The following is a 21,217-nucleotide window of genomic DNA, read 5'->3' on the forward strand; positions in this document are numbered from 1 at the left end:
AAACTAATGTTCTCTCATGCAAACTATCACATAATTCACAATAAAACATTTAAGAAAAAAAAAAAAGAGAGAGAGAGAGAGAGAGAAGCTGGTGAGACACATCCCACCAGGAGCCCTAGGATGAAGTCCCTTCTTCCCTGGGGTCAGAAACCATGGTGGCCTTCAAGGACAAAAGAAATAAGAATAAGAGAAGGGACTGCATAGAGTTGGAAGTGGAGGTGGTAGAGAAAGCAGAATTGGGAACTGAGGGCCAAGAAAGACATCCAGGAACCCAGAAGGGACCCAGACATGGATGCTAGAGTTCACAGGAGCCTTAGAGCTTGGCCAGTCTAACCTTTCTATGCCAGAGGGGAAACTGAGTCTCAGGCTACTGAGGTAAGCTGGGTAGAGCCGGGACTTACGACGCATGTCTTCTACCTCCTTTTCCTACTCCTCTGTAACTGCCAGAAGCCAGAGTAATAAAAGACTAGCAGAGATGGTAGAAACTAAGGGCAGGAAAGAATAGATTGTTAGATCCTTTACAATGCAAGCTGCTAGACTAAACACTGAAAATGCCAGAAAGCCTTGAAAACATCTAAACTGCTATAAGTCAATCAGAAGCATTGTTTGGGAAACCGACTACCTTAACTGTGAGTATGCTGAAACTTAAGACTTCAGTTAGTTTCAGAGAGAGGGGAGACTGGTGATAATGTGGTATGGTTATTAACTCTTCTCTTCCTACCCGCAGTCCCTCCACTTAGGAAAGCCAAACAAGCAAACAAACCCACTGTCATTGCGTCAATTCCAATGCACAGTGACACTGAAGAGAGTTTCCCAGACTATAAATCTTTCCAGGAGCAGACAGCCTCATCTCTCCCAAGAAGCAGCTTTTGAAGCCCTAACTTTGCATTTAGCAGTCCAACACCTATCCACATGGGCTCCTTTTCCACTTAAGAGAAGGCAGGCAGCCCCAACAGAGGAGACCTGGGCCTGGTGAGAGAGAAGGCTGCATTTCTGGGGCAGCCTGGCTGCAGAGTCAGGCAGAACCTAGAGAGGGTTCATCTCAACACAGCTTGGAGGGACTGGAGTCAGGTAGGGTTCAATCTCCTGCTCCTGGAGTCAGGGTTCAGCTTCAGTGAGGATCTCCGTCCTCCGCCTGGTGTTAGCCTGCAACCGACTCTCCATTTCCACTGTGGTCCACTCATCTCCAGGCAGGCTCCTTCTCAGGAGATAGCTGACCTGAGAGGAGCCTCTCTGGGGCGTGCATTGTGCTTAGTTAGCAACCTTTGAGCCCTACCCACTGCTTGCTATGATGCATGGCACACAATAGAGGCTGAGGACTATGGCATGAGAGACAGAATCTATGGCCCTGATCCCATTGACATCCATTTCAGAGACCAGCTGGAAACTGCCTACTCACCCAGTGCCTCTAGGGGCTGCCAGGAGAAGGAGACTCCTTGTGAAGAAAGAGTCAGGGACCAAGAGACCCACAGGTCCCTGTGCCACCGTCAACAAGTTCCTCCTTTTAGAGCCACAAGGTCCTCCTTTTAGAGCCCAGGGGAAGAGATGTTGGGGCAGAGGTCTGGAACCCTTGAGGGGGGTGACCTAGCTCACCTGCCTAGTCTCCTGGCTGTGGATGATGACAGGGGTCCCTGAATAATTCAGGAGCCAGGAAAATAGTGGAGACCTGACTGGGGCTGGGGCACTTGACACCAGCTCCCAGGGGAAAGCTATGAATTATTGACAAGGTCCCGGTGCCCAGTTGCCACTCTATTGTGGTCAGTCTGTGGGTCTGTCTGCACCCAAGGCCTCCTCCCTGCTGCCTGATTCCCTGGGAATCTTATGTGCACAGCCTGCCTGGCCACTGCGTAGATGTGCGCTCTGTGGGGCATGCCCTCTTTGTAACAGGGTGACTTGAGATGGTCAGAAGATTCAAGGTTAGGTCCCACAGACCCTTCACTTCAGCCAGGGGAAAACATAGGGACCGTGCCTCAGGTCCCACAGCAGCCTCAAATCCAGTTTATAACTCAGATGTCCTGAACCCAGAGCATCACCATGGTGTAGAAACAAGCTATCGGAAGAAAAGACAAACTGGCAAGCAGTCAGAAGATGCTGGTCCTAAGCTCCCAAACCTCTTGAGATGGTTTAGGTATGCCCTGGCAAGTGTGTCAGTTAGTAGTAGCTGCAAACAGGCCAGACTGAGATAGAGTTTGACTCTCTGTCCATCCAGGACACTTAGGAAAGAGCCCTACTGGGTTGCGGTGGAGAAATTTCCAGGTATGGGATCAGGTGCCCTGGGTCATTTCTCTGAGCCTCAGTTTCCTCATCTGTGAAACGGACTGGCTAATAACACTAATCTCATCAGGTTGCTGCAGTAACAGTAGGTAGGGAAGAGTTTGAGGAAAGAACATTCAGATGGCTGATAGGTTTATGAGGCTGACAGTGAGGGACAAGTGCTGACTCATGAGACTTCTTTCCCACCTACTTCTCTGTCAATCAGGAGTGAGTGGAAGGGACACCATGTGAGTAAAAGGGAGGGGAAAGAGCATCTGAGGGTGTCACATTTCCACTTTTCAGGGCGCAAAAGCCCACCCTTTCATGGTTGCTCCTGGAGCCCCACCCTCCTAGATATCCTGCCAGGTATTCCCCCAGGGGAATGCAAAAGGTGACCTCTAGGGTCACCACAGGCATCCTGGTGTGGCCCTGTAGGGTAAACACTGGACTAACCAAAAGGTTGTCGGTTCAAACCTGGCAACCGCTCCTCAGAAACCCTATACAGAGTCACTATGAGTTGGCACTGACCTGACAGCACTTAAAAACAATAGCAAGGATCACCACAAGAACTTGGGAGTTGCCCTGCCTACACCTGGCCCTTCTCCCAGAGGGTGTCTAAACAGCAGATGCTCAGGGGCAGCATTCTGGTTAGAAGCATGTCATGGCATAGCAAACACTGTGCTTTTCCTTAGGTGGTACATTGTTGTTGTTGTTAGCTGCCATAGAGTTGGTTCTGACTCATAGCTACCCTGTATAGAGTTTTCGAGGAGCAACTGCTAAGTTTGAACTGCCAACTTTGTAGTTCAAACCAACCTTGCAGTTCAGTGCTTATCCTACAGCACCACACCAGGACTCCAAGGTGGTATGTTGTTGTTAAGTGCCGTCGAGTCAATTCCAACCCATAACGACCCTGTATAGGGTTTCCAAGGAGCAGCTGGTGAGCTTGAACCACCAACCTTGCAGTTCAAATGACTTTGCAGTCTGATACATTAGCCCACTGCACCACACCAGGACTCCTGGTGTGGTATGTTACAGACCTATGAAAAAGAGCAAAGTTCTGCAAAAATGCCATTTCTTCACATATTACATAAGACTGAAATATGACAATCATCTATTTCAAGGAATATTACTTTTTTATTTGGGATTGGTTTGGGAGAACTATTGGAATTCAAGCCCCTCAAGCTATGTATCTGTCAGTGAGCTGCACTGTGGTAGCCTGCACGTTGCTGTGATGCTGGAAGCTAGGCTGCCAGGATTTCAAATACCAGCAGGATCACCCACAATAGACAGGTTTCAGTGGAGTTTCCAAACTAAGAAGGAGTAGGAAGAAAGACCTGAAGGGCTACTTCCGAAAATTAGCCAATGAAAACCCTCTGGAGCATAATAGAATATTGTAGAATGGGAGGATAAGCCCCCTACACTACAAGGCATTCAAAACACACAATGGCCACAACAATGGAGCATAGCAATGACAATGAAGTGGCACAGGACCAGCCAGGCTCTGTTGTACGTGGAGTCACGTTGAATCCTTATAACTGACTGCAACTAACTACAATAAGAAGCTCACCCCAGGGGTGTGATAAGTTGATTCCTTGGGCCTTGCAAGCTCCCATTTCCCAGCCCCATGCTATGGGTCACAAACAGTTTCTGTCTCTGTAAAGCTGCTCAGAACTGGGGACAGGAGGATAGTCTGCTGGCTGAGTTTCATCCTGCAAGAGACCAGCCCTGTATAGGCTCGCCATATGGAGATCCCCAAACAGTGCTGGGGGGCTGGGGAGCCACAAGTCAAAGAAATTTCACATGAAAGTCCAGGAAAGGGGTGGTTTTACCTTCCTTGAGGAGGTGAAAAAAGCAAGGCTCAGAGAGGTGGATAACTAGTGCAGAGTCTCACAGCTACCAGGTGGTAGCTATATAGGAGGGCCTTCGCAGGGTTGGTCTCCCCTTAGACTATGCTTGGTGAACCCACATCTGTTTAACTCCCAGCCCAGGCTCTTTCCACTGTCTACAATGCCTGCCTTTAGGGGTGCCATGTCATCTGTTTGTGTGGACAGTATGTCAGGAGCCAGGGGGTTGCCAGGAGGCAAACGTCAGCATGCTATATGATTGCAGCAGGTGCAGAAGGAGATCGCAGTAAGAGTAATATTGGAATAGGAAGACCCTCGTCACTGGGGATGTCTAACAGAGGCTTGAACACATGTTTCAAGGAAGTTAAGGAATTCCTCCGTGAAGGAATGGTGGAAGAGCTCCCCTCTCAGTCCCTTCCCAAGTCCAAGGTCTGAGATTCTATGGCAAGTTAAGCCTAGAAGACACCAAAGGCTTCTCTGAGCACTTGCAGGGTAGCAGCTCCTTTCTGCCCCCTGAGGGTGTCTTGTCACATTGCAGTATCCTCTCTGGTCCTTGGGGCTCTCTGCAGTTCTGAGCCTTCTTATATAGAAAGAAGTGTGCCTGCATTCAACAGATGTTTGACAAATCCTAACCAGACACTGTGAAATGACTCAATGGCATTTAACAAAATAGCAAAAACAAAAACAACCAGACATTATGGGGCAAGTGCTGGACTGCAAGGTCACTTTGAACTACAAGGTCAGCCGTTCAAACTCAGCAGCTGCTCCTCAGAAACCCTATACGGGATTGCTTTGAGTTGGAACCGACTTGATGGTACTACACAACAGACAAAGCCAAAACCAAAGCTTTTACCATCAAGTCAGTTTTGATTTATAGCAACGTTATAGGACAGGATAGAACTGCCCCATAGGGCTCCTAATGCTGTAATCTTTACAGAAGCAGACTGCCTCATCTTTCTCCTGAGAGCAGCTGCTAGGTTCAAACTGCCATCCTTTCTGTTAGAAGCTCAACGCTTAACCCACTGTACCACAAAGACTTCTTATCAAAGAACGAAGGACTGGACCATCATAGAGCAGTGCCTTTTATTATTAGAATGTCTATACAGTGCAAAACTAAAGAGCCCACCCCCCTCATATTATGAAGACAAAGCTATGCTCAAAGTGTGCGCCCCAGGCCAGGAGCAGCATGACCTGCAAACTTGGCAATAAAAACCTGCGGAGTCAGAAACCCTGGGAGTAGGGGTAGTAGCATGCTGAATTGGGCTCTTACTGGCTCCTGAGAGCAGACATTGTGCATCTGTTCCCAACTCTGAGTTCTGTGATTTCATGTAGGTAGCTTGAAACTGGCCACAGCAGGATACTTACACCACTACTTCTATTTGGCAAAAGCTACAAATCAGGACTTTTTCCCCCAGAGCCACTTGTTAAACTTTTCAACACACCACTGGGTCGGCCTCAGTAAATTGTTTTAACAAGCTTTCCAGGTGACTCTGTTTTTGCTGACGTTTGGCTGCAAGAAAACTATATGAACATGACAGAAGCTAAGAGTCCAGCCTCCTCATTTTATAAAGACAAAATTGAGAGTCGAGAACAAAGGCTCCTGGTCCCCTATCCAGGACTTCTCCCCTTGACATAACTGTCCAAGCTTTAGGTTTGGATGTGGTGGCTTCCAGAAAATTAAGTCTGAGAGACAAAGTCTGGCCATCCTGGCGCCTAAGGAGCATTGTGGTTGTACTTCTTAAAACACAGATTTATTTGTTCTTCTGGAAGTCCGTGGTACTTTTAATATTCTTCTCCAGCACCACAACTCAAATACATCAATTCTTCTATGGTTTTCCGTATTCACTGTCCAAACTTCACAATGTAAATATAAAATAGCAACAGAATGCATGGTCTCTGCTCTCAAGAGGCTCACACTGCAGAACACCACACTAAAGATGACTGTACAGCCTTGGGAGTATTGGTTACATGCTAGGGACTCTGAGTAGAACATTACATAGGCTATCTCATTTTGTTCTCTAAACAACAATTATATGAACTAGATGGTATTTGCCCCTCTTGTGAGCAAACTGAGATTCAGGGAGCTTAAATAAGTTGCCTATGCATCTGGTCACTCAGAGTAAGATGTGGTTTCAAATCCCAGTCCCTCTGACTGCACAACTGTACTCTTACCCCCACACTGTGCTGATTCTCCCCTGCCATGTTACTAAGGATTATGAGAGGAATCTGAAATCAGATGGGTCCTTGCCCTCAAAGAGATTGCAGGTTGCAAATGTGGGTATCATTCATTACTGACTGAACAGGGGATGGGTAATGAGTGGTGTTGGTAAGGGTAGAGACCTTGGTCATGGTGAGAGAGGTAGAAGGGAGAGAAGCTACTTATATAGAAGTTTCAGGCCCTTCTCCAACAGCCTCCACACTGGGCATCTGGCAAATGCTTTGCAGAGGCTCAGCTGAACCCCAACTCCACATGCCCAAGAAGCACAAGGCTCCTCCATCATAGCTTGAACCCTAGTATGTGATCACCAACCCCTCCCAAACATGGAGTGGCATTGCCACCTCAGAGTTCTCCCAGGGAAATGGGTCCCACACATACAAACATACACAGTTGTAAGAAGTCATGTACCCTGGGCACAGGACATGAACAGACACTTTATCAAGGAAGACATTCAAGCAGCCAACATATGTATGAAGAAATGTTCACAATCATTAGCAATTAGAGATATGCAAATCTAAACAATGAGATATCATCTCACACTAACAATAATAGCAAAGTTCAAAAAAGCAGAGGACAATAAATACTGGTGAGGATGTGGAGAGACTAGGACCCTCCTACATTGCTGATGGGAATGCAAAATGGTCCAGCCACTCTGGAAAACAGTATGGTGCTTCTCCCATAAAGTTGGAAATAGAAATAGAAATACCTTCTTGTTGTGAAATGCCGTCAAGTAGGTTCCAACCCATAGCGACCCTGTATAGAATTTCTGAGGAGCAGCTGGTGAGCTTGAACCACCGACCTTGCAGTTCAAACGGCTATGCAGTCTGGTAAACGGCTATGCAGTCTGGCACATTAACCCACAGCGCCACACCAGAAATACCTTATGATCCAGCAATTCCTCTATATATATCCACAAGAAATACGAGCCAATACACCAGTAGATATATGCACACCAAAGTTTATCACAGCACTATTCACAATAACAAAAAGGTGGAGGCAGCCTAAGTGCCCATCAATGGAAGAATGGATAAACAAACTGTGGTATATACACACAATGGGACATTAGGCTACCTTGAAGAATACCAAGGAAGCTGCAAGCCACTGCATAACATGAATGAACCTTGAGGACTTTATGCTGAGTAAAATTAGTCAGTCACCAAAGGACAAATATTGCATAAGACCATTATTGTAAAAGCTTAAGGGAAGATACCTATACCAAAAGGGGGGAAAAAAATCTTTGTTGGTTACCGGGGGGTCGGGATGGGGGATGGTAGAGCACAGGGTAGGGGATAAACACATCATAGTTCCGATGTTGGGGAGGGCAATATACAAGAAGGGTGAGGGAATGGAAAAACAAGGTAAATAAGCGAACACTGAGGCAGGTTTGCATGGGCTAAACGGGACAGAAGTAAATAGTGATGTATGCTCAACCCTGGAAAAACAGGGCTCCATGATACAGGGATTAAGGCATAACCTGAATGGGTAAAAGAGGGAAAATAATGTCTTGGCTGTCATATGAATATTGTTTTCCCTTGCCTATACTGTAAAATAGACACTTGAGTGGAATAGAAAGGAATATCAGGAAATACAGTTACAGAAAACTTGTAAGCCTGTTTTCAACCTATAATTCGTTGGAATACCTAAAAGGAGTTCTAGAACTTGCCCAGTGAGATAGGCTTCTTGCAGAGACTTTGTAGTATATAGGACCCCAGGTGGAATCCTGAGCCCCATCCAGAACCTTCTGAGGTGGGCCATTCTCACTTGAAAGGACATGCATACCAGCCTGGAGCAGCTAGAGGAACAGAAGAGACTTATTGAAAGAAAGACGAGCAGGAAAAATCAAAAACAAAAATGGCAGTCTGATTGGCTATTACAAGAACAAGCAAGTTGTTCACTGGCAAGCCATCAAAGCAAGGGTTCCTTCAGGACAAACCCTCCTCCAAGACTGAAACTCAAAGGGAACACATGAGAAGAAGGCATGTAAGCTTGCTGGCGACCACATTGGTTTACTGGTGAGTGAAAGTGAGAGAAAGGCAACAATGAAGATATGGGCTGGCCTGAGTTCGACCACATCCAATAGTCAACCTGGACATGAGAGAGAGCAGGACTGGTTGGCCCAAAGTGTGTTGAGACCTAGGACTCCTGAGCCCATGGTCAAGGGCATAGCATCAGAGGGCTAGAGCTGAAAGTGAAGTATCCAGCTGATATGAAGTGAGGGGAGATGCACAAGAACACCCATACTTGCAGATAGTACCCATTTGACCTAGCCTTGATGACTTGATGGTCATAACTCAACTAGGGGAAGATAAAAAAATTTTTGATAAAGGAAAGAAAAGTAAATTGCTATAATATGATGAACTTGACCTATATTTATGGATGTAGTCAATCAAAATACCAACTGAGAGGGAAGGATCAATCCTTCCCCTCTGTATACAGGGTTGATAGGGACGGGCAACTTAGACACTGGCTACCCAAAATGGGGGTGCTATAAAAGCACAAAGTGACTGGCTTACAAGTTTTCAAGAGGGAATTTAGTTTCAGAGTGTCGGAGGGAAGGTAGAATCCCCATTGAATAGTTTTCATCTTGTCTAGATGGGTTTGGTGAAAGGAGATGGGGATAAGATCCTTATGATTCAATAGTGAGTAATTGTTATCATGACTAGTTATGATTGTCACAACTGCAGAGGTAAAAGTTTTGTAAGAAAAAGGTGGGAGGAGTACTTAATCTTATAGTCCAGGAACAGAGGACCCTAGGACCATCAAGGGAGAAGAACAGGAGCCAAATGTGAGACCCTATCCAGAGAAGCAGCGACACCAAAGATAGATGCAGAGACGATGGAGAGATAGAGCAGCTGAGGATTCTAGACTCATGGGAAGAGAAAGGCTGTGTACTTGCAGCCAGGAGGCAGGCTTGCAGAATGTGCCCTTTGGTTATTTAAACGATTATATATTCCTGAGTGTTTTTGTGTACATCTGAAAAACAACAAAAACTCAGAGGGACTAGAAGCAAGTACTGTTGATTGATGATGCATGCAGGTGATTGTAATCATTGCAATGAAACAAAATACAATAAGATGAGTGTAAAACTGATGTTCTCCCATGTAAACTGTCACTCAATTCACAATAAAAACTTTAATTAAAAAAAAGAAGAAGCCATGTACCCTCATGAGCATACTGCCCTGGTTGGGATCAGCCACCTTCTCCAACGCCAGTCCAAACCTCAGCCTACAGCCTAAGCAAGCCCTCCCTCCCTCCAACTAGCCTGTCTCTCCCCTGCCAATCAGCCTCTTGGGTGTCACCTTTGTCACTCTAGCCTCTTCATGTAAAACCACCCTCCATCTCTACTGTCCACAGGCTAATCGGGACCTTCCGCATGGTGCTGCAGAAGGTGGTGGAGGAGAACCGCGTGGAGGTGACTGACACATTGATCGATGACAATAACGCTGTCATCAAGGTGGGTGTGCCCTTGTCCAAAGAGTACCTGGGCTTTATCATTATGAGATCACTTGGGAGCCCACTTCACCTCCCTCCCACTCACATACAAGACAGCTTGGAGAGCACTCCTCAAGAAGGTGAGGTTAGGTCGGGTAGGTGGAAGTCTCCCAGGTCTCCAAACAGCCAAGGGAGACCAGACATCTACTTGAGACCAGCTCAGGAATCACTAACAAGTCTTCTCTGATCATCCAAAGGCCGATTGTGCCCTACTGACCGTTCCTGTGCATCATCTCCACTGTGTGTGTTTGACTCGGCTCCTCTGTGAGACTGGAGACTGTGAGGGCACCTACCTCATTTCTTATACCATTTGTCACATCCCACCCCAGCAGTATCAGCATGAACACACATGCACTACTGCCCATTTCAAGGACTCTTTATACTTGTTATAACAAAGGAAGGAAATGAACCAGTCTGATTATCAGGCCTCTCCTCTAGCTCATTGGTCCATGTGAACTCATTGGAGAGCACTCATGGGCAGTTTGGCATCGTGATGAGAAACATACCCCAGGGTCATAAGCCACTCACTAACTCAGGCCCACTGCATGCATGTGCAAAGTGAGCGAACTTACAGTAGCTACCTCATAGGATTACTCTGAGGATGAAATGAGAGTATACAGAAAGTGCTTAGAACAGCAAATGCATAGTAAATGCTCGATAAATGTGTGAAATAACATTGTTAGCTATTACCTCCTGACCTCACATTTCCTATATGTAAAATCAAGGTTTCTGCACCCAGATCTTGGTACTGTACGGCCCTGTGGAATAGCCTCAGAATAAACAGCAGAAACCACTGCAGAAGGCATGACAACAGCAAGGGAAAGCCAGAGCACAACTCCCACAGTCTTGGCTTCTCAAGACACCCTCTTGCTGAGAGCAGGTACATTTGGGGCTTCTCAGGCAGGCCACACACAGGCCACAACAGGGGTAAGGGGATACAGAACAAGCTACAGGTATGAGTGGAAATGGGAAGCTTAGAAGAAAACATGGAAACCTGAGAGAGGAAAATAATAGTGTGGAGAATAAGAGATCAGAGAGAAAGCTAGGGAAATGGGCAGGGACTAACAGCAAAGGATTCTGGATTCCCAGAATCCGATTTAAAATTTCAATGGAGAAAAGGACTTACAGATAACCTAACCCTTCCACTGCTACCCATTTTATACAGGGAAACACCAAAGTCCTAAGCAAGGAATGGATTTGGCCAAGATCACCCAGCTGGTCAATGGCAGAGCCAGAACTGGGACCCAGGGCTCCCAGTTCCAGAGCAGCACTTTGCCATCACAATATACTCAGTCATACCTAGAGGGGCCACATTGGGACCCAGCATAGGGTGTGGAGTCAGGCAGGTTGGGCTCAAATCCCAGCTCCAGCACTTCCTGGCTGTGTGACTTCGGGCAAGTCACTTCATCTCCCAGAGATGTCAAATAGGGTAAGTTGAAGTTCTGAGTGGATCCAATGAGTTTGCATTAGCTATCTGGGATGGCAGGGGTTCAGATAATGTGTGCTCGGTCCCCTACCTTGGGAAATCTAAGCCCACTCATTAGGAAGTCCTAGTGCTCAGTGAAGACTTCCTGCCCTGGGTTGAGGAACAAGCCACCCTGTGACCACTGTAGAGCCCTACCAGCACCCAGGTAGGCTGAGGAAATGAGTGTTCCCTATGCTTGGGGTGAAACCAGAGTTGAGAGGAGGCAAGTTGCCTGAGGACACAGAGCAAGAAGGGCAATCAGAATTCTCAGTTGCTAACCCTAGCCCTGAAGTCCCGAGGGAAGGGTGGCCTGCGGATTAACACGCTGGATTGCAAGGTCGGTTTGAACTGCAAAGTTGGTGGTTCAAGCTCACCAGCCACTCCTCAGAAACCCTATACAGAGTCTCTATAATTCGGAACCAACTCTACGGCACTTAACAACAAGCCTGGCCTTAAGTTTGGAGCCTTAGCTTTCCCCAAAGGAAAACTAGGCAACATCCAAGCTCCCTTCCTCTCTAGGGTAGAAGGACTGTGGGGGATAAGTAGAAAGAAATGCTGACTTCACCAAGCTTTAAGGGGTGTCCTAGAGGACACTCAGCTCCATAGTCACATTTCTAATAAGCACCAGAAGATGAGGTCAGGTCAAGTCAGCCCTGGTTCTGAGGTACCGAGGACAAGGAGGGGACAGCCACCCTGGTACAGGCTCAGCTGTTCACAGAGGACCCCCACTTGCGACACCAGGTAGAAGTAGAGCCAAGTGCAGTGTCACTTAATCTTTCTGAGACTCTCTATTTACATCTGCAAAATGGGGAGATGATACCCATCTTGTCTTCTTCCAATGAGATGAGGGTGTGATGGAAGTTGGCAAACATCATAAATCGGTGGACTATACAGGATTATAATTGGTACTGTCATCTTGGAAGCTCACCTCCCTGACTCTCTCCCTAGACCAGCCTGTGTGTGGAGATCCGGTATCAGACCACAGATGGCACAGTGGGCTCCTGGGATGATGGAGACTTCCTGGGGGATGAATCTCTTCAAGAGGAAGAAAAAGACAGCCAGGAAACAGATGGGCTGCTCCCAGGTTCCCGTCCCAGCTCCCGGACACTGGCCGAGAAGAACTTCCGGAGGTAACAGGCTGGGCCCATCTAGCTGCCCACTGCAGGAGGAGCCTGGGTCCTGGTCCTGTTCATGGGTCCCTCCAACTCTGGCTGGAATCAGAATAAGGGCTGAGTTTCTGGAGACACAGAAAAGAGGCAGGTGGTGAATCTACAGCCTACTCCATCCCCCACCCTGGAGCTCATAGGGGCAGTCAGTAGGGAGACTGAGGCAGGCAACATTCTGGGAGGTTGAGAGCTCACATGAGGTGGGAAGGGAGACGTGGGCAGCAGGAGTCCCCAGTAGAAGACCAGCAGGTGCGAGGCCAGCTTCGGTAGCCCAGTGAAACCTAAGAGAAAGCAGAGGCTTCCTTCTACGGCAGGGAAGTCTGAGGTCCTAGCTGGGGCCTGGCTCTTTTCTGTTCAGGGGGAAGCATCCAGGCACCTTGTCCTCAGACAGATGTTCTTCCTAACTCCCCACTCGCACCTCCACATACAGAAATGACAGGTCTGCTCATAGTAATTGCTCTATTTGGGAGAAAAAAGAAAAAGGAAATGGAATTATATTACTCTTAGAGCCCAGAGGACAGAATTTAGGCTAGTCACACGCTGCCTGTAACTTTCTAGACCATTGGGAGTAATATGGAAACTGCAGCTTAAGTCAGTGGGTGAAATTGGGAGGACTTGAATATATTTGGAGGGAAGGGGATGTTCTGATGTCATTGGAAACAGCTCCCTCTAATCTCCTCCCACCTCTTCCTTTCCAAGTACAATTTATAATTCAGTCCCTGTTTTGCAAAACCAGATTCTAAATTAGCATGCTTGAATTGATATACTTTCATTGGACGAACATGTGTTTCTTCTTTTCACTTGCATTGTCCCTTACACACACATATACACACATGTAAACACAAGTGTTGTTGTTAAGTGCCGTCAAGTCAATACCAATCCATAGCGACCCTGTAGAGGGTTTTCGAGGAGTAGCTGGTGAGCTTGAACTGCTGACCTGGCAGTTCAAACGGCTTTGCAGTCTGGCGCATTAACCCACAGCACCACACCAGGACTCCTGCAAACACAAGTACACATACATAAACATGCATACATATGCACACACACAAGCTTTGGAAACTCTGGGAACCAGGTAGAAAGAGTAATAGTAATAAAGTAAAAGTTGTTGTTGTTGTTAAGTGCCGTCGAGTCGGTTCCGACCCATAGCGACCCTGTACAGGGTTTCCGAGCGTGTAAATCTTTACGGGAGTAGAAAGCCCCATCTTTCTCCCGCGGAGCAGCTGGTAGTTTCGAACCGCTGACCTTAAGGTTCGCAGCCCGATTCGTAACCACTATGCTACCAGGCTGCGAACCTTAAGGTCAGCGGTTCGAAACTACCAGCCGCTCCGCGGGAGAAAGATGAGGCTTTCTACTCCCGTAAAGATTTACACCCTCGGAAACCCTGTACAGGGTCGCTATGGGTTGGAACCGACTCGACACAACAACAACAAAGGTAAAAGTAACCTGCAGCAAATATGGCTAGAATTTCTTCTTCAGGCCAGCCCTGGTGGTTGGGTAGCATTAGCCCAAGCTAGCTTAGAGCCTGTCCTTAGATGTTGGGTTCTCTTTTAGGAGGAGTGGAGTGTGCAATTTGGCCTCAGAAAGTCCTATCTCTGCCTATTAACATCCATATAACCCTAGGCAAGTCTCATAGCCTCTCTGACTCCCTCCTCACCTGTAAAGTGGAGGCCTGAGTAACAAGCACCCTCCTTCCCCATCCCCTCCACTAAGCTGTCGGGAGACCCAAAGGGATCATGCAGGAGCAGATTGTAACTGAGATGCCAAGGGCTGCCCCACATAAGGGCTGGTAACAAAGAATTTCTTTGTATCTGGATAAAGCATAGGGTCAGGAATCAGGTGAGGAGTGAGGGGATACTGGATGGTCATTTATAAAGAGCATCCCTGTCACAGTGGGAACCCCCTGGTCCCCATCCTCTGTCTCTACATAGAAAAGAACTTGGCAGAGGACTGGTTCAGAGGCCACAGATGGCTCTTAGAAAGAACTTTCTGAGCACAAGGTTGAGAAGGTACACTGGCCTGGAATTAGGACAGCTTGGTTCTATGAAGTCTTGGGCTGGCTATGCCACTAACTAGCTGAGTGACTTTGGGCAAGTTGGTAGCCCTCTGGGTTGGTAGCATGAATAGCTGAGCAGGTCGACATCTGACTTCCCTCCGACTCTCCTTGGAGCTCCTGACAACCAAGATAATCACCCTATCTGGGGTAGCTGAAGCTCAGGAAATGCGGAGCTCAATTGCTCAGTCCTACAAGAGTGCTTTTGAGTTATGGTGTTGGAGGAGAATATTGAAGGTGCCATGGGCTGCCAAAAGAACCAATAGATCCGTTTTGGAAAAAGTATAGCCAAAGTGCTCCTTGGAGGACAAGATGGCCAAACTTCGTCTCTCATACTTTGGACTTAGTGTCAGGAGGGACCAGTCACTGGAGAAGGAGATCATGTTTGATAAGGTGGAGGATCAGAGAAAAGGAGGAAGACCCCCAACAAGATGGATTGGCCAAGTGGCAGCATCGATGGACTCAAGCATGGTAGCAGTAGTGAGGTTGGCCCAGGATCGGGCCGTGTTTCGTTCTGCCGTGCATAAGGTCACTATGAGTCAGCACTGACTCGATGGCATCTAACAACAACAACAAGAGTGGGTCAGAGTGTTGATGGAGGGATGGTGAGAGGATGTGGTCTAGATTAAGCAAGATAAGGTGCTTAGATTCCAGATCTTCCAGAATATGGAGCTAGAGAGGCTCCTCCCACCCTTCATGACAACAGGGCCTGACTTTCCCACCTCCCCCACCTTCTTGTGGCCACTGCCCAGGGCAACAATCCCAGTGATTAGGAATTTAGGCACCACTGCCCTGCACTGAGCGGCTGTGGGAGAGTGTGTACTTGGGCCCTGTGAGCACCTTGGCCGTGGGTGTTGTTGCCACACATCACCCTCCCAGGTCTAGGTCTGCAGCACACAGGCCTGGAGAAGAGGACATGGTTGAGAAAACTCTAAGGATGTGAGTGGGTGAGGCAAGAACCATTTGCTCGTGAGGAGGAGGTAGCACTGATTTAGGGAATATGGACTTCTCCTCAGTTGGTTCCAAGGGAAACCAGTAACTGACTTCACAGTCCTAGGTGTTATGTGTCACCACAGTCAGCTCTGGGCTCAGGGAGAAAGCCACTGTCTTCTGGGCCAGAGCCCTTCAGAAGATACTTGACCACTCAGGAAGATTCCTGTTCCCAGAAAGGGGAAGGAAGGGGTGCTTGTTCCTAGCCTCTGACCCCAAGTCATGGTCCAAGTTCTTGGCTTCTCCTGTGTCTTCTTCCTCTGCCCTCTATCTGCCCTTGAGAAGGCCAGTCCCTTTGTAGATCAAGGTGCAAGATACCCCTCTTGTTTTCCCTTCAGCCCATAGCCAGCTTGTTGCTGACAAGTAGCAGTGTTTCATCTGGTCATCTTGGTCTATGTGGTTGAGGTGAGACTTTGCTGTTTCTCCTTGTCAAATAAGTGTGTGGGGACAGGGGGGAGGATCAGGCAAGGTGAATGGACAGCAAACATCCTCAACCCAGGCAGACCCTGAGCAAGGTGGGACTCTTCCATAGACAGCAAAACAAGGCTAAGGAGACCCCACACCTTTCCTCTACCTCAGCCCCACCCTGCCTTGTTCTGCTTCCTCAGGATTCCATCCATCCTGTCCTCACTCCAAGAGTCAGTTTGCTGCCAAACAAGGTGTGTGTCAAGCCTTTCTCAGCTCCTGTGAGGGCCACAGACAGGAAGGAGCCTTGGCCCTACCTCTACAGATACTCCTTCTTAAGACCACCCACTGCCAAGTTTTCTATATCTGCCCTGAAGTCCCCCCATGGGAACATGGATGCTGGCAGCTCTGCTTGGCACAGTCCCCTATACCCACCTCCCAACCGCTATCTGTTAACCTTTTCCTCCCATCTCTCCTAGATGCTCCGAGTTGCTGTTCCTCCTTCTGTAGCCCTTGAGTCCAAACCAGGGGTCACTATTTCTATCAGCTCTCTGCAAAATTTCCCCAGTCATGAAATATGCCAGGAGGAAAATTAGGCTCAAATCCCAGCTTCTCTTAACCCTACTCTCCTATCTATAAGATAGCAATTACTGAAATGTACAGGGATTTAGGATTCAATAAGATTATAACACAAATAATAATACAAATGAGTGTTTGATCCATGTTATTTTGCTTCCTTCCTTTTCACAAACTTTACTCCCACCCCAACTTTGTCTACCCTGAGCCCTGTGGGTAGTGTTAGGGGTCTCTCCCTTCATCTCCGCAGGCTGTTGTTGCAGAGAAGCACTGAGTTAGGAACTCCACAGGAATACCATTTCTGGGAGCACAAAGTCAGGGTTCTGGACTCTTAAGATGTCAGAATCCATCCCCCAGCCCCAGTCTATGAAAAAGGAGACTCTGCCCTGCACATGCACACATCCACATTCCTGCCCACCATCAGGGAGCTGCACACCACACTGCTGGGTTCTGCTGCTGCTGCTTTCTCTAGGAGCCACATCTTACAGAAGACAAAAGAAGGAGCCTCAGCTTAACTCTTGCCTCTGAGCTATAAAATCTGCTCCTGGCCCCTACTCATTTCTCCATCTGGTCTGGCTCTCCTGATCTCCATCTGCTTCCCAGCCCCCTTTCTAATGTCCCTGGGGGCTACAGGGGTTATCCCTGGGCTCCTCTTTCCTGAGTTTCATCTTGGGCAAGGGGTCCCTTTTCTTTTTCTCCATATGCACCATCTTTCCATTCCAATGGGGGTACCCAGCAGAAGTACTCCTTCTTGTGCCCGAATTCAAGGGTACCTGGGCACGTGTGCATGACTGGGACATTCTGAAAGAGGTGCACACAGCGTTGGGGCCTATATAAGCATGTGTGCATGAACATGAAGTGAAGTACTCCCAGCCTCACCCCCAGAGTATTGCTTTATCTGTTCCTATGGCCCCTTGGGAGAGCTAGAAAATTCTTCTGTGGCTCTCTTCACAGAATAAGGAAGCCAGGGTCAGCTGGCCATGCTGAGGTTTGGGGATGAAGAGTTGCTAGGGCAGAGATTCTTCATCTAACCAGTTGCTTCTTCTGATCAATATGGGTTGCCATATTGATCCTCCTGCTCTGTGGCTTTTTAGTGAGCAAGAACTATGGGAGCTTGAGGGAGAGCTGGAGTAAAAGTGAAGACAAGAGACTGGTGTTCACAGAGAGGAAACACTAGAGCAAGCCAAGCCTGGTCACTTCCAACACATATGTGGGCCCTGGCTAGAAATTCAGGTTCACTCAGGACATCATGGAGAAGTCATATAATAACATGGATGGAGCATGAGGCCAAATTCCACTTCAGTGACTACAGGCAGTCTGAGCCTCCGCTTTCTCATTTGGAAAATAGGATAATAATAATATCTCCCTGCTGAGGATTCAATCAGGATAGGCATATTAAAGTTTGAAGCATAAACTCAGCAGGTATTAGCAGCAGTATATCAGGTATTATGAGCAGTTACATTAATAGTAGAAAAAAAGCCTCGTCATCTACTTCTGACAAAATCAGCCAAGAAGTACACATCTACTCTGACACACATGGGGTCACCATGAGAAACATCAGCTTACTGGCAACTAGTTTACTAGATGCTGTTGAACAGGGTTTAGTAGAGTTTCTAGACTAAGGTAAGAAAGGCCTGGAGATGTACTTCTGAACATCAGTCCGTAAAAATCCTATGAATCACAATAGTCTGACCCACAACTAATCATGGGGATGTTGTCCCTTTCAGCACAAGGTTAGCATGAACTGTGAGCTCACTTGGCAACAACTAACAACAATCACGTATTAATAGTACTAATAGGAGTTATATATGTGAGGAGAGGCAGGGCAAGCATGCAGGAAAGATCACGTGCCATGTGGGGTATATGCTGACACCTCTTTGTAATTTCCAAGGAGACCCCCCACAAATACAAAGCATCCGATTTTACTCTCAGGTACACAAACTCCACCTTCCTGCTCTACCCTTGCCTGTAGCTAGCTAATGCACTGTCCCTAGGGTTCCTTTGTGTTGGGGCTTGAGGAGGTGGGGGAGCCTCAAACTTTTCAGTCACAGAGTTCTTTTTGATAACAAAATTCACTCTCAAAGCCTCACAGTGCCGGAGCGTCCTAATGGGGCAGCATTCCTGACCAGTCCCATGGAGCACAGGGACAGGCAGTGTTGCTGAGCAGTGAGCTTTTCTCTTCTCAGTGGTCTCAGCTAGTTTTAGCAGCAGAGATCTGGTTAGTGTTCACTCTTCTGAATTACAAACTGACCTGCTTGCCAAACATAGAGGTTACCTGGCTAAAGTAGAGGTAAAGCTGTGATACATCTAGACCTTGGTGTCCTGAGCTGTGGGGGCATGGAGTCATGTCTACCTGATCAGTCTGTGTCAGGACCGAGGGCAAGGAAAGGACAAAAAAGCTCACACCTTTTCTTTTCTTCATCCTTACTACCATAGCATCAGGGAACTTTCCAGAAGGTTTTCTGGGAACATTGTTCTTCCCCAGCCTCCACCCACACCTCTGCCATAGCAGTAGTTATTCTTACTGCCCACCCCACCTTTCTTCCTGGGGCTGCAGGCAGAGTCTTCCTAGCAACCATGCCCCTCTCAGAGCAGGCCCAGCCCTACTCCTGAAAGCTCTCAGAACTGGAAGTTTCCACCCTCAGAACTGGAGTCAAAGGAAGAGATGGAGGCAGGTGCAGGGTGGCCCAGGCCTGGAGGGTGGCCAGGCTTATCCAACCACTGTCCCCTGAGGAAGGTGTAACTCACATTCTGAAAATCACCAGAGTAGAGGATATTAGCTGATACCCTGAGGCCTCCTCCCTCACCTGGGCTCCAAGTTCTTCAGGGCATGGGGGTAGGACAGTGACCACTCAACCCCACTCCTGTGAGCTCTCCCCATCTCTGCTTAAGGTAGCAGCTGGGGTCACTGGATCCCAGCTCTCTCCTCAGGCACCTGTTCAACCTGCTGTGGAGTCTCGGGGTGATGCAAACAATTAACATGTTCGGCTGCTAGCAAAAGATCAGAGATTCAAGTTCACTCAGAGTTTTCTCAGAAGAAAGACTTGGTGATCTACTTTCTGAAAAATCAGTCATTGAAAACCCTATGGATCACAGCTCTGCTCTGATGGACACAGAGTTGACTCTATGACATATGGTTGGTTTCTGGCCTGCTATAGTAAGGGGCTTAGGGAGTCTTTGGACAAGTAGGCTCCTGGGGAGGGGGAGGATCAGCAGGGTCAAGGGCTAAGACTTCAAATGTCTTTAGGTCACACCGTCTCACATACATCCCCTTGTCTCCTCATTTCTCCCCCCCGACTCAGCAAAGGCAGAGAGAAGACCAAGGGAGGCAGAGATGGCGAGCACAAGTAGGTGTCCCAGGTCAGGGCGCAGCCTGTGGGGTGCACCCTGTGAGGGCAGAAGAATGGGTTAGAGGGTTGTGGATGGCGGGCTAAAGAGTGGGCTGTCCTGATGGAGCCAGCACATGGCCAATGGCCTTTCCATTTAACCATGAGGGTGAGGGACAGGGAGGTGCTTGGGTGGGGCTGGGCAGATGGCAGGACCTTCTGGTTTCCACTCAGGGTGACCCTCCCTCCTTTCAGTGTCTTAAATTCCTCCTCTACTTTCCTTGTCACTCCCCAATCCCCTCTACCCCCTTGGGCTTCCCTGTGAGGGAAGGTGTGCCTGAGGGCAAAGGAATGGTAAAGACACAAGAAGCCAAGAGACCTGGCCCCCCAGAGTTAGGACACACAGTCCTGTAGGTCGCAGAGGATGATTCTGAAGTCTGTGTGGCTGCAAGGTGTGCCCAGAGCCTAAAGACCCAGAAAGCTAAAGAAAGACAACCACTCACCCTCTGATGGTACTTACTGGGGCTTCTTGGTGAAGGAGAGATCAGGAGGAAAGGAGAGGAGGCCCTGCACAATGCAAATGGTTAATGCCCTCAGCAGCTAACCAAAAAGTTGGTGGCTGAGTCTACCCAGAGGCACTTAGGGATCTCCTTCCAAAAAGTCAGTCATTGAAAACCCCTATGGAGCACAGTTCTACTCTGACACACATGGGCTAGCATAAGTCAGAGCTGACTCCACAGCAGTTTGATTTTATAAAAGGAGGGAATTCCAGATGTGAGGAGCCAGCCAAGAAAGACTGGAAAGGCTCAGGTGTCGAGTTGTTAAGGGCGGTCTCATTAGCATATTTTCCAGTTGGGGACTCTTTTGGCATCACAGGCCTTTCACAAAGGCAGTAGTGGTCAGGGCTACTATACAAGAGAGGGTCCCACCCCATCTCTTACAGATGCTAAATCTGAGTGCCCAGAGGAGAAGCACCTTGCTCCAGGCTACGGGGTAGAGCTGGGACTAAAACACAGGGAATCTGACTTCCAGCCCAGGTTTCATAATAGACCCAGGAGTTCTTGAACACTTGCCTGTTTTCCTTTCATTCTCCAAACACAGCCCTTCCTGACTTCCAGTTCCCCTGCTCCTCAGGAACTCACACTGGCCTCAGTACTTTGGCTGTAGCTGCAGTAAGAGCTACCTCATTGGATGAGCACATAGCAGGCCCACAATAAATGCTGGCTCATCAGTACTGTTGTTGTTGCTGGGCACCTTCAGGTTAATCTTCAGCTCATAGCAACTCCATGTAGCAGAGGAGAACTGCCCCACAAGATTTTCTAGGCTGAGTTGGAATTGACTCCATGGCAAGTGGTTTTTCATCTTCACTTCCAGTGCAGATGGATAGGTTACAACCATCAACTTTTAGAGTAACAGCCAAGAATTTCATTAT

General features: G+C 48.0%; 1 protein-coding gene across 4 annotated transcripts in view; it reads left to right on the forward strand.

The window, feature by feature from the left end:
• OTOF (otoferlin) overlaps window positions 1-21,217 on the forward strand; it is a 141,660-nt gene that overhangs the window by 64,836 nt on the left and 55,607 nt on the right. For 3 of the 4 annotated variants that reach the window (XM_006835217.1, XM_006835216.1, XM_006835219.1), the window contains exons 4-5: window positions 9,670-9,769; window positions 12,221-12,402. In XM_006835217.1, the coding sequence (XP_006835280.1) occupies window positions 9,670-9,769; window positions 12,221-12,402 (282 nt within the window). Of the gene's footprint in view, window positions 1-9,669; window positions 9,770-12,220; window positions 12,403-19,761; window positions 19,807-21,217 lie in introns of all 4 variants that reach the window. The other variant, XM_006835218.1, reaches the window with a different exon arrangement.

Source organism: Chrysochloris asiatica, unplaced genomic scaffold, assembly GCF_000296735.1.
Source record: "Chrysochloris asiatica unplaced genomic scaffold, ChrAsi1.0 scaffold00016, whole genome shotgun sequence".
Taxonomy (NCBI): Eukaryota; Metazoa; Chordata; class Mammalia; order Afrosoricida; family Chrysochloridae; genus Chrysochloris; species Chrysochloris asiatica.